We start from the raw sequence: 13,770 nt of genomic DNA on the forward strand, positions 1-13,770 counted from the left end.
AGTGACTTGACTTGCCCAAAGACATGCTGTGAGTGGTAGGGAAAGGTGATGTCTGGAGTAGTCTAGTGCTGGCCACTCTGCCATGGAGCTGGCTATCAGTGGCTCCTGGGTGAGAGAGTCCGTCCGGCTTACTTCACTCTCCCTTGCTCCCAGTGGAAGCAAGTTCTGGGCCTGCCTCTCTTTCCCATGAGGCATTTACTGGCTCTGCTCCTTCCGGCTCTGGGTCTGTGCACAATGGTAAACAGGTTCTCTTCACCCTTCACTGGCCTTGGCATCCTGGGCCTCTCTGCCCAGCACTCTACTCCACTCAGCTCCACCTTGTTCTCTTGCAGACTCCAAAAATCAAGGAATCCCTCTTCTTGTGGTCCACTGAACTGGGACAGGGCATGGAGAGCAGAATCTCCCAGGGCAGCACTCCTGGACGACTACAAGAGGTTGTGAAGACTTTTCTTAGCAGAAGATGTCATTTCCCTAAAACCTAACCCTAGCCAGACAGAGTGGTGCTTGGAATTTTCTGCCTGTGACTGGCTAGGTACCTGGGTCACAATCTCCCTTGTAGATGCCCAGAGTCCATCCTGATTTATATGAGACTCTCCAAGCCGTCCTTACCTGTTAACCCTTACTGATAGATCTCACCTAACTGTCCTGACTCACTATGTCCACAAAGTCCCACCTTGCTGGAACTTCTTCTTCATGGCTCCCTATTGTCCCCCTTCCAACAGAAATTGTAGGCCCTGGATCTCTAATCCTCCTGTCCCTTTTACTCCTGGGTTTACCTCTAGGTGTCCTCTCCCTGAGTCACTCCCCTCAGCTTCCCTCCATTTCTAGCTGGCTCCCATTCACTATGGAAGACCTCATGCAAAACTGCCTCTCGCCGGGTGGTGGTGGCGCACGCCTTTAGTCCCAGCACTTGGGAGGCAGAGGCAGGCGAATTTCTGAGTTTGAGGCCAGCCTGGTCTACAGAGTGAGTTCCAGGACAGCCAGGATTATATGGAGAAACCCTGTCTCGAAACAAAACAAAACAAAACAAAACAAAACAAAAAAACAAAACAAAACAAAACCCGCCTCTCATCTGGACATGGCCTCTAACTGCTCCAGGGACAGCCCAATCAGCCCAGTGTATTCTATACAAGATCTCCACAGCCTTGCTATAAAGATTAATAAAATATAGGCCCTGCCCTTGAGGAAGCCAAAGTTTCAGAGAGGCAGCTGGGTGGATAAATAACTCGCACACACACACAAAGTGCTAACACAGAGTTTGTGAAAGGTGTGAGGAATCTGCAAGAAGTCCCCAGGGTGAGGAAGGATATGTTCGGGGAGCTGACTTTTAAAATAGGGTTTAAAGGCTGACAGGAAGTAGCTAGGCTGAGAGAGGTGGAAAGAACATACCAGGCAAAAGGCCCAGTATGTGCAAGTGCAAGCTAATAAGAAGGGCATGGCTTGTGTGGAGAATGTAAGCAGTCCAGCAGAGCAGGTCCGGCCTCCTTACCTGACCTGTGCTCTGCTGAGGCAGCATTCCTTGAGGAGGTATGCTCTTCCAAAGCCCCGTCAGGCCATTCTTTACAGTGTGTCTCAGGCTAAGAACATTTCCTAGTACCTGGCTGGCACCTAATAAACACACAGTGACTGATTTGCATGGTGACCTCAGGCCTGAGTTCTCAGCAACAAGCTGGGAATATTGATCTCTGCCTTGAGACCACACAGATAGACACAGTAGGAGCGCTCCCTCCACAGCCTAAGAGCAGCTCTAGGTTGTGCAGGCTGAGCTCAGATCTGCTGCAAGTGGCCTTTTACAACATTACAGCTCTCCTATTCAATTAACATAACTGAATGTCCATGATAACGCTTCGCTGGCACTTGCTAAGCACCAGCCACTGCTCAGCATCCAATTGATATCATTTCATTTAACCCTGGTAACAAAGCCCATGAGAGTCATTCTCCAATTACCAACCCCACTTGGCAGATGAGAAAACTCAGATTTTCAGCAATCTGAATTTCATAATCACTGCCTAGGGTTTATGGCAAGCAAGCCCTGGCAGGTGAGGCTAGACCCTCTGCTCTTCTCTGACTATGTCACTCAGCTTCAGCACTCAGTGTTGTCTACTCAGCTGGATGCACACAAGCTTTGATCCCAGGAGACTACAGAGCTCAATAGACTCCAACCCTCAAGCAGTGTGACACATTGCAACTCATTTTAGCAATCTCAGATTTGGCTTCTGATGACATAAAGCAGGGGTGATAGTGACAAGCACATCTCACAGAAATAAGTGAGAAGAGGCAAGGGACAGCCTGGGCTACATGCAAGCTCCTTTGTAAAATGGTACAATGACAGCAGAGGTGAGAGAATGAAAGGGTTACCTAGGAAGTATGGGGAAGCCAGGACAAAGGATTACAAGGCATGGAGAGGGAGAGTGCTGATGGTAATTATGAGGCAAACTGGGATTCTTCCTTGGGTGACTACTACACCTAGGAGGGTACAAGGCCAGGCAACCCTGAACTTCCGCTCTCACTTCTGCTTTTTCTTCACAGGCCACAGAGAAGAAATAACAGCCTCAGAGTCAAAGCTGTCAGAGGGCCTTGCTGCAAATGACTCAATAAGGAACTAATGGGGAATTCCCAACCTGCTCTGGTAGGTCAGGGAGCTCCTGACCTCAGAGTGGAACTGGCCACCTGCCTTAGCCCCAAGACCATGGGGTGAGTGAGCAGAGCACATGAGGCAAGCTCAATCTTCATGCCTACACTGCCTTACTTCTTTATAATTGCACTAAAAGCCCAAATGAGAAAGGGAGAGAGCAGGAAAGAGCTGAATCTATTTTATGTATGTGTGTACCTCAAGACAGCCTCACTACGTAGAGTAGGCTGGCTTCAAACACACAGATCTGCCTGGCTCTTGTGGTGGTAGTGACACGCCTTTAATCCTAACACTTGGGAAGCAGAGGCAGATAAATTCCGAGGCTATCCTGGTCTACAGAGTGAGTTCCAGGATAGTCAGTGCTACATGGAGAAACCCTGTCTTGAACAACCAAAAATAAATTTAAAAAAAAAAAAGCGTGAGAGTAAGAAAGACATCCATGGTACACCAAAGACACAGAGCCCTTCCACTGTGACAGATAATGTACTGGATGCCTTTTCAGACATACTCCTCCTAACACCTCCCTCTCCAATGCTACCATTGTCCTATTGAAAGACTCAGAGTAGCCACATGTCGGCAAAGTGTCAGAAGGAGGACTGGACCTGGGCTCTCCCAGACCCACATCCAGGTTGCCCTTCCCTGTAAGTCAAGACATGGAGGAAAAGAAAAAAAAAAAAAAAGCATCTTCCAGAGGGCAGAGCAGGAAGACTGCTCTGTATATACAGTGCCCAGGGCTCAGATGCACTGAGGAGGAGCAAGACCTTCCAGAACCTAAGTTCCCTCTCTGGATCCCTCCCACTCAGCCGTACCTGTCTCATCTCAGGATACATGTAAGGGAGTGTGTATGTGTGCAGACATGAGACAAGAGCTTCACTCTTCCTTGTAACAACTCAGCTACAAAAACAACACAGAAGACTTATTAGGAAAAGTAAACATTTGAGGCTGGGCTGAAGTCCTAAGGCTGACAGAAAGAGGGAAGAGAGGCCACAAGGTGACCAGCTTTAGTAGGATGGAAAACTGGGACCTCAGATAGCAGGCCTAGTTCCATCCCTTGCTCAGTCAATTTCCCTGTCTGTACACAAAGCCAAATAACTCTTAGTCCATCAACTTCCCATTACTCCTATAACTGCTACCAGAGACTAAAATGATAAAGGTTAGTGTAGTGATACAGGCCTTTGATCCCAGCACTCAGGGGACAGAATCAGGCAGAACTCCCTGAGCTCAAGGCCATCCTGGTCTACATAGGGATTCCAGGTCAGCCTTGGAAACACAGTGAGACACTGTCTCAAAAATAAATAAATACCCAGGAAGTAGCACCAACATACTGTTTAAACATGACTTGAACAAGGACAGCACTGACACTGAGACATGCTAACGAGGAAGAAGGAAAGCACACAAGGACCCACCCCTAGACAGAGAACCACAAACAACTAAGAAATGCTGAAGAGTGGAATAGTCTTTCCCAGGCAAGAGCTCACCTATGAGTTATCCAATACCAAACGGTGTGCCCACAAAACATATATATAAGTAACACTATACTAGCTGCAGGTTATTTCTATATTTAAGAACACACACACACACACACACACACACAAATGACAGAAATTTGAACAAGGGTTGTGGTACATGTGATGGTTTGAAGGGAGAAGAGAGAAAGTAATGTAATTCTATTATAATCTCAAAAACTAAAAGCTTTTAAACATAGATTTAAAAAGACTGATAAAAAAATCTGATTAAAAAAAGGAGAAAACATCCTTCAATCTGATCACATTTCCACATATATGAAGACCATTGGTCCTGTGCACAAAGGGGCATCTGATACAAGACGGACAAAATATGCTGGAAGCACTGGCTTCTGCAGAATGTGCCACAATGGCCCCTTGTATTGGGCTACCTACCAAATATTTTTCCATGGCCATTCTGCAGAGAAACTGAGGCTTAAGAAGACCAAGCAGCCTTTTCAAGGTCACACAGCTGCTTAGTGGCTCAGGGAAGTCCAGGGCTTGATCCCTGCTCAGAAGCCTTTGTTTGTACTGTGTTCTTAATCCAGTTATCTTGTTTGAGCCTGGCAATCCTTTGTACACAGCTGCACCTGTAACTACTTGTCCAATGTATGACTTCTCTGTTAGACTGTAAGTCATTTGAAAGAAAGACTGGTCTCTATACAGAAGCTGACACGGGGCTACACATATAGAAAGTGCTTCGAAGTAGCCCTGTGACTGAATGAGGAGACCTGCTTAATCCATGAACCACAGAAGTCAACTGCGAAGCTGGAACCACCACCCTCACACCCCATATTGGAGCCTAAAGCCATGTTTCTGGCCAGAATCTCTAATCTCTAAAACTTGGTGTACCCCTAGAGCTTGCTTCTCATAGGTACAGGACTCACTGATCCCAGCCAAGAAACCAAGTAGAAGAAATCCATTAAGCCAAACTGCCCTTAGCTGTCATCTGCCTCCCCTTGATCAGTTTATGCTACTCTGAAAGCCCCATATCCCCTGTCCCAGCTGCCATAGCACCCTAAGGAAGGACTCCTCTGTCCTCAGGCTCACTCCCAGCTGCTTGGACAGGAGCCTGGCTCTCCTTGCAGCTTTTCTTACCATCCAATTTGTTTACCAGGCAGCAACCACAAAGCTCAGTGTTATTTACCATCCTGCCTCCCCTAGTCAGGTCAGCCAATTCTCTCTCTTGCTAGAAAGACACAAAGAGCCCCTTCATGTGCCCTGGGCATTCCAGCCAAGCTGTGCACCTTAGGGATATGACATAACTAAGTCAGCAGCTGCCCACTGCAAGGACTCTAGGATAGGTTCTGCGAGAGGCCTTTCCACTTCTCACTCACAGGGCTAGCCACAATTCAAACTCTAATGACTTGCCAGGCCCTGCCTCCCACTGGCTATAGATTTCTTCCGAGTCCCACCAGAGCTTTTTGGCCTATCTTGGATTCTCATGACACTCTCAGCACCTGAGATCTAACTCCTCTTTCTGCCATCTTCAACAACTAACTCCTCTAAAATACAGGAGATCTCAGGCTAGCATTCAAGGCTCTGTCTAGCCTCTTTTCCCAGCCTACCCTTGCTTCCATCCTGCCTGCCACCTCTGCTCTTAGCACATTAGACTTCTCTAACAGCTGGCTTTTTGGTGGAATGTTGCACATAAATCCTTCTCTGTTCAATGAAAAGACCTTGCTTGTCACTTCTGAGTGCTAGGATCAAATGGCACTTCTTCATAGGCTCCTGTAGGCAAAGCTGCTGCTTCCTCTTGTTGACTCTAAGAGCAGCTGCACACCTCAATTACAGCCTTTATCACTCAACACTGCAAAGATTTATCTGTGGTTCTGTCTTCCAACCAGGCTGAACTCCTTGAGGGCAACAAGACAGAGAGGTCTTGTTCAGCTTGTCCCAATCACAGCATCTGGCAGAGTAGGTACTCAAAAAGGGGTCTGAGAAATAAGCTCACTGGATAAGTGTCTAAGCTAGCAAAACGAAGCCTTTGGCTGGCTCCCTAGGCTGCTTCATCGGCTGACTACCTCACCACCTAAGCAGAAGTAAAGAGCTAATCTGTGGCAGCCTCTGAAGAGCCAGACAGGGAACAGAGTAGGGTAGGGTCAGGGTAGAAGTGGAGAAAAGAAAGATGAAAGAGAAACCCAAGTTTTGACAGCAGCTCTAAAACCCTGGGAAAGGGAGCTTCTAACCCGGAATGCTAGTTTGCCAGTGGGGCAGCCAGGCCAATTTTCTCCCTTCTAGGATCCCCCACAAAACCTACCTGGGAGGAAAAACCTACCTGGCCTGGCTGCTTCAGGATTTATCAGGTGATAAATTTGGGGCATACTTTTCTGAGGTCTTTAGGTGCTTGGGTTCAGAATGGAGATTGGCACCCCTTCAGAGAAGAGTGAGGTTCACCTGAAGTACGGTTCTCTCTTGCCCACAGGGCAGGGCCTCATTGCAACCTGAGATGGGAAGTAGATCACTTCTCTAACTACTCCAGTCTTTATGAGGGAAGAATATTCACTGAGCACCTACTCTGTCCCAGGCTCTTTTTATACATCAGTTTATTTAAACCTCACAGCAAGCCCCAAAGGTCAGTATTAGTATAACCTTTTCATGGTGGAGACACTGGGGCTCAGAAATGAGGCAACATGTTCAAGGTCATACAGACAGACAGGCTCCAGAGGTTGTAGTAGGAGAGGGACTACCACCCGATGGAAACAGATTGTGTGACTGAGCCTCGGTCAGGTATTGCTGTCCCCCATCCCCAGGTCATGTTTCAGGCCAGATGCTGGGAAGACAAAACATCAAGCAGGCTCCATTGCTTATCTCTTTCCCACAGCTTAGGGTTTCTAGCAAGTGGACACACAGGCACCTTCCCAGGACAGCAGCTGGCGAGCTGGCTCCTGCTTTACCAAGTCAGATCTTGTCTGAGAACAGGGCCATCGAACTGGATTTTTCTTAGAGGCCAAGAGAAGAAAATGGAAAGAAACAAATGAGAGTGTTCATGGGCTAGAGTCAAAGACCTGGGCCCCACATATACAGCTATATTCTTCCAAGAAGACTAGCCAGGGATGCTCATTGCCAGCTCCATGTTCTCCTGGGACCTGTCAGAGCCCAAGAGAAGTGGGTAGTCAGAGCTTATGAAGTAAAAAAGGCGGTGGTGGCAGGGTAGCAAACAGGCAGGCTCTGGCTTGCCAAGAGGGCTCTGGCTCCACCTCAACAAAAACTGGCATAGACCAATCTGTAAGGATGCCAATTAAGCCAGCTCTATGACTTTCAAAGTCACTGGTCTGACATAATTGGTTAGAAGCAGAGGGAACTGGGGGGGGGGGGGTTAAAGAAGACAATATGCTGTTCCAGATGTTTCTCCCTGAGCTCAGCTCAAATCATTTGCTCCCCTAACAGGAAGCCAATGCCCACAGGATCCCAGAGAGCATAACTTCTGACTCATCTGGCCTACATACTGAGCAGATTGAGGCTGGGTGGGAAGGAAGCTCCAGCCTCAGGCTAGTGCTGATAATCACATGGGAAAAGGAGAGGAAGGTTACTGGGGATTCACCTCTCCAGCTACCAGGGATTTAGCTTAGGTCCCTTTCCGCTCCTGACCAACTTTCAGCTGCAGAAAGACCATCAGACAGGTTGTTCTTCCCCTCCCACCCTTCCCTGCTCACAACACCTGGTCTTCTTGGGGTTTCACTGCCCAGCTAAGTCCTGGGCCAACCCAGAACTAATGCTGCCAGGGCCTTTGTCTGCGCCTGTGCCACCCACAGGGTCATTCATGGGCTAGCTGCTTTCTTGCTTTTGGCTAGTGCTCAAGAGCATCCAGGGAACACTTCAATCCCATTAAAGGTTCCCTACCAAATAGGCTGAGTGGTAAGATGAAAAGGTGAAAGAACTCTACACTCAACCCCCAGCTTTTCTCCTAATAGACTTAAAGAAAGGCTAATAATTTCACACCAATCTGTATGATAGTGGTCATCTCTATGTCCACTTTCAGTTCTCTGACTTGGAATAAGCCTGGCTGGTCCAGCCCTAAGCTAATTAGACTAAACTAATGACAACATGCTCTTACTCTTCTGGCCATTCCTGTTAGCCTCCTACACTGCTCAGGGTGTATGAAGTGCTGAGGAATCAAGGGAAGGTAATGGCAGGCAGATTCCTGTTAGTTACCTTCACTTTACCTGTATGCCAACCGATTTCCTGCTGGGGGCAAAATGCCACAAGGATGGAGGGTGAAACTGGCCCTGACTTGGGATTCTGACATCCTACATCCCGGCTCTAGATCTATGCTATGTGATCTTAAGCACATTTTTGCTTCTCTGGTCTCTGTTTTATCTTCTATATAGTCAATCTCTTAAGATCTGTTCCAGCTCAGCCCACAATTATATGATATACTTTAGGCCACTCTGCAACAGACACCAGAGTGAGGAAGTCTGTTTTCTTTCCTAGTCCCACAGTCCTTGACAGCCACCAAAACTGACCGGTGCTGGGACAACCTTTGGCCCAGGATGTCTGACACGGACCTTTAATCTGGAGACAGAGTCTCCAGACTCTGCAGGCCGTTTGTGCTAATGTTTCACTTCTCTGGGATAGCACAAGCACTCCCAGCCCTCAACCACGAGACTAAGTTCAGGGCGGTTACCCTGAAACTTCCCACAACTTCCCCTCATATGGCCTTGGGCAGGGACTTACTTTTGGCTTTTTTAGAACCACAATATAAACTAAACACGGAAGATCCAAACTTTCTGATACTAGAGATTTTGCTAACAGACAAGCTGAAGGGAATGAGGCAGAGAGACAGACAGAAGTAGGTCTGGGATCTCACCTCAGACTTGGCCTAACAGGCTTCAGAGATGTGGAGGGCATCTGTGGGGCCATATCCTAAGTGTTCAGTTGGAAGATGGAGAAGAGGAATATCTGGCTGAGATTTGGGGATCAGTGCCAAAGGGAGGTACTCCCATTGGGCGTCTCTTCCCTCAAATACCAGAGGTACGCCCTAATTTTTCTCTTCATTTCTCAGACCCTTAAAAGGAGAAAGAAAACTATTTCTTGGGCTACTACCTGTGCCAGGCATGGTGCGGGATGCTTTCATATATCTGATTTTCACTTTCCTGAGCAACAATGGATATACACATTACTTTTTCCCTTGACTAAACAGGCTAGGGACTCAAGATCTACCCAAGGTCACACAAATCCCTAAATCTGGCTTTTCCTTACTCTATCATATCGTCCTGCACCCTGAAATTTGGGTAAATATCCAATAATCATAGATGAGTCCTCATGCTTTACAATTTGCCAGCAAATCTGAGCTGTTACTTCTAAGACCCCACAAATAAAACAGAGAATTCCTTTCCCACCCCCTCAAGACCTCACCATTCCCGAGATGACCATGCCCCAGTTGAAACACAGTCCAAACCCTCTCTTGGTTTCCACAAGTTCATACAGGGTGAAGGATAAGAAGGAGGGCTTCTCCTGGTTCTGAACTGGACTAGGCTTAGTCTAATGTGAGCAAGTAAGGAAAGGTTGGAAGAGACAGATCCAGTGGGTGGGAGGAAACTCCATCTAGGTCAGAGGCCTGGATTTGAATTTTTCTCCTTCTAAGGAGGAGGAGGCCTGGTGAATAAGAGACTCTTGGGGAGGGAGGGTGATATGGAAGTGACATTTATATGGGACAGCTTTATGGCATGGGTTCTTAAGATAGTCAAACACTTCTGTAAATCACAGGACCAGCTGGGCACATCTTGGACAGTCACAATCAGTCAGGGAGGGAGGATATATTCTGGAGTAGGGCTCCCCTGGTGACTGTGAAGTTCTGCCTCTATAAACTGGGAGGTACACTACTACGAAAGGGAGGCTTTTCAGTTCTGGGTATGGCACTCCTATCACAAGACAACCGGAATGTAAGCAGGATCCAGAGGCCATCTTCTGGGGACCACCAGACTGCACCTACAGTCTCTGGGAGAACAGGCTTCTAGGGGTTCTGCCGTGCAGAAATCTGCAGCTCAACATGCTCAGCTTGGAGGGAAGGTGCTACTCCCATCTCGGCTTTCTCTAATGGCGAGCAGGGTGCCTGGGTGCTCAAGGGTGGGGTGTCCATGAGTGAGGCCCCTGTTGTCTCTCCTACTCCAGTCCTAGATCTGGATTTGGGAAGGAAGTACATACACAGCAGCCTGGGAGTATACTGGCTGGCTCCTGTGTGATGAAGCTGACAGTGAGTCCAAGAGTTGAGGTGCTGTCACCCTATAACTACTAGGAAGAAGGAGTGTCTGCCCACCTGTTGTCTGTGACAATGGACAAAGCTGACTTTTGGCAGAGGGTGTGTATGGGGAGAGACACTCTCTGACCTTTCCATGATGAAAAGAAATTGTAGGTGACAAGAAAGGACTCTCTGGGAGGGAGCTGGCCAGTGTCAATCCTTCTGAGATCTATGTGTCTGGATGTAAGAGTTAGTGCGACCTGGAATGGGGTGGGGCCAGCTCGGAGTCCTGAAGTCTAAGATTTCCTGGGGTGGGGATACTGAGATGGTGAGACTAGGATTCTGTGGGGTAGGGGGAGATGGAGAATAGCTGTGGGTAAAGTACGGGGCAGCCATCTGTGCGCATGTCAGGGGGTGGCAAAGCTTTAAGGCCAGAGTGACCTGGTGAGACTATGAGCTGGAGATAGGAAACCCCCATCTGGAGAGCACTGGGTCCTCCTTGGAGGGTACGGATCACTCCGTTTGGGGGCGACCGGGAGGAAGAGGGTGGCTTTTCTGTCAGGAGGTAGGAAGTAGACTACCGCTTGCGGCGGGTGTGTGTGGGGATGGGACCGTGGAGACACGTTGGTGGGTCAGGCCCACGCCTGTGCTGGTCCCGCGCCCGGCCCAGACCCCCGAGCTACTCACGCGCCCTCAGCGCCCTGCGAACCCACGATGAAGCCAAACTTGTCGATGCGGCGCTCGGCGAAGCCGTTGGCCTCCGAGTCTGAGCCGAGCGAGCTCAGCTCGTCGGCGGTGGCGGCGTCGGGGCCCTGGGCCAGGCTCTCCCGGGTCCCAGACAGGCTCCCGCCCGCTGCCGGCGCGCGCGGCCCATTCTCTCCGCTGCTTTTCGCCATATCGGCCGCGCCCGCCACCAGAGCGCCAGCGGCCACCTCAGCCGCCCGAGCCTCCCGGCCTCCGCCGACGCTGCTGACGCCCCGCCCACGCCCCGCGCCCATTGGCTGCCACAAGGCTGGGGGCGGATACCCAGGGAGCTCCCACCACGCGTCCAATGGGTGCCGAGGGTCCCGGGCCCCGCCCCTCCTCCAGCCTGGCGCCAAGTGGGCCGACGTGAGGGGGGCGGGACAACCGTCACCAGGGGCCCGCCTTCCCTGGCTGCCAATCACCAAAACTCACCTGGACCAGCTCGTCTGGCTTTTCCGGGTTGGCCAGGAGCTGGTGTGTCACCTGCGACCGCTCTCTAGCTGAAGGTCCAGGGCTTCCCTGGAGGTCCTACTGGTCTCTGCCTCCATGGGAAGCAGGGTCGTGGGTAGCGCTGCTTCGCCCGTTCATTTTCCAGAACAGTGATGAGACGCAAGTGGGCTTAGGAATCGGAACCACCTTGCTGCCCTGCTTAGGGGCATGTAAAATAGCTCATGGGAGACCCTATAAGAATAATTCAGACCTAAACTCTACTTTTTTCTTCCCAACACCTTTTTTTATTTTATTTATTTATTTATTTTTTTGGTGAGAGTTGATTTGTATTGTCTTTCTTTGAGATAGGGTCTCTAAAGTGACTTTGATTTTACTATGTAGTCCAAGGCCTTCCCCGTATCCCAAGTGCTGGGATTACAGATGTGGGTTCCCATGCCTGACTCCCCAATGGTTTTATTGAGATACGATCAGCATACCATAAATTCCATCTATTTAAAGTGTATGTTTCCGTCGGGCGGTGGTGGCGCACGCCTTTAATCCCAGCACTTGGGAGGCAGAGGCAGTCGGATTTCTGAGTTCGAGGCCAGCCTAGCCTGGTCTACAGAGTGAGGTCCAGGACAGGCAGGGCTATACGGAGAAACCCAGTCTCAAAAATAAATAAATAAACATAAAAAAATAAAGTGTATATTTCCTAAATTTGAATACCATCACCCCATCGACATACCTACATATGCACAAATAAATAAAAATAAAAAATAAACTAGGCATAATAGATGCCTGCACTCAGTAGGCTAAAACAGTTTATGAGTTCTGGACCGACTGGGCTACAAATAAAAACCCTACCTCAAAAGAACAAAACAAAACAAAACAAAAAATACAATACCATGGTTCTTTAGCATCCTTACAGAGTTGCACAAACATTTTTATCCCCCAAAGAAACTCCTATTCAGTAAAGGTCATTTCTAGTTCTCTCTCACTCACTGCTAACCATTATTCTTTGTACCTATAGATTTGCTTCTTCTAGACATTTAAATATCTATGTATCAATGATTTTGTGTGTCTAGTTTTTTTATTTGTTTAAGAGAGGGTCTTGTCTTGCTTGTAATACAGGCTGGCCTTAAGCTTTCTTTTTGCTTTCAAGATATATCTACATTGTATACTTATTAGTGCTTTATTCTTTTCATGGCTGAATTATATTCCATTGTATGGACATACCACACATATACTATTCATTAGTGAAAGTCATTTGAATATTTCTCTTTCTTTTTTCTCTTTTTGACCAGGTACATTATTTTCACTTTTCTTGAGTAGAATTTCCTAGGAGAATTTCTGTGTTTTAATAACTCTGGTTAACCTTTCAAAAAATTGTGTGTGCAGAAGTAAGAGACATTTTTCAGGAGTCATTTCTTATATGGAAATGGGTATGGATCCTGGATATCATCAGGCCACCAGGCCTGGCAGCAAGGGCCTTTATACCTGCTGAGCCATCACGGTGGCCCATTTAACCTTTTGAGCAACTGGCAAATTGCTTTTCAAACTGGTTATGCCTTCGTTTGTAATCTTTTAGTACTTTTATACATGCCCTAGTTTACAGGTAGGTAAATCGAGTTTCTATAAAGTCAAGTCAGTTGTCTAAGATCCCAGATTAGTTTATGGCAGTCCTAGGACCTTAGTTTTCACAAAATGCTTGTATTAAAATTGGGCCAATTACATTCCTATGCACTCGACCCCAGCACACAACTCTCAGTCCTAAAGTTTGTCATTCACCTAGCTTTGTATTGTTTACTAGTGTCATTTGACTTTCTCTAGATAACTAAGCGGGAAAGACAGACTACAGAGTCTGGAACAGGCTCCAAGAAAGGGATCTATCCCAGAATGATTCACCAGCCATTTCCTTGATGCCACATAGCCTGACATTCTTGAAGACCTGCAGTTTACATTCCAGTTGCTTCTGGTTTTCTATACAAAGGACAACAGCAGACATAGGAGCAGGCACAGGCCATTTTGCTTTTAAAACACTATTTGCGGACTAGCGAGATGGCTCAGCAGGTAAGAGCACTGACTGCTCTTCTGAAGGTCCTGAGTTCGGATCCCAGCAACCACCTGGTGGCTCACAACCATCCGTGATGAGATCTGACGCCCTCTTCTGGTGCGACTGAAGACAGCTACAGTGTATTATGTGGGGCACAGCCGGAGCAAGCAGAGGTCCTGAGTTCAATTCCCAGCAGCCACATGATGGTTCATGGCCATCTGTACAGCTA

At 48.1% G+C, this 13,770-nt stretch overlaps 1 protein-coding gene across 1 annotated transcript in view; it reads right to left on the reverse strand.

The window, feature by feature from the left end:
- The window catches only part of Tbc1d10a (TBC1 domain family member 10A), a 28,586-nt gene extending 17,302 nt beyond the window's left edge, over positions 1-11,284 (reverse strand). The window contains exon 1 of the mRNA XM_031340328.1: positions 11,003-11,284. Coding sequence (XP_031196188.1) covers positions 11,003-11,211 — 209 coding nt within the window. The 5' untranslated portion in view covers positions 11,212-11,284. The remainder of the gene's footprint in view (positions 1-11,002) is intronic.
- Between the last annotated feature and the right edge of the window lie 2,486 nt (positions 11,285-13,770).

This window comes from Mastomys coucha, unplaced genomic scaffold (assembly GCF_008632895.1).
Source record: "Mastomys coucha isolate ucsf_1 unplaced genomic scaffold, UCSF_Mcou_1 pScaffold22, whole genome shotgun sequence".
Lineage (NCBI taxonomy): Eukaryota > Metazoa > Chordata > Mammalia > Rodentia > Muridae > Mastomys > Mastomys coucha.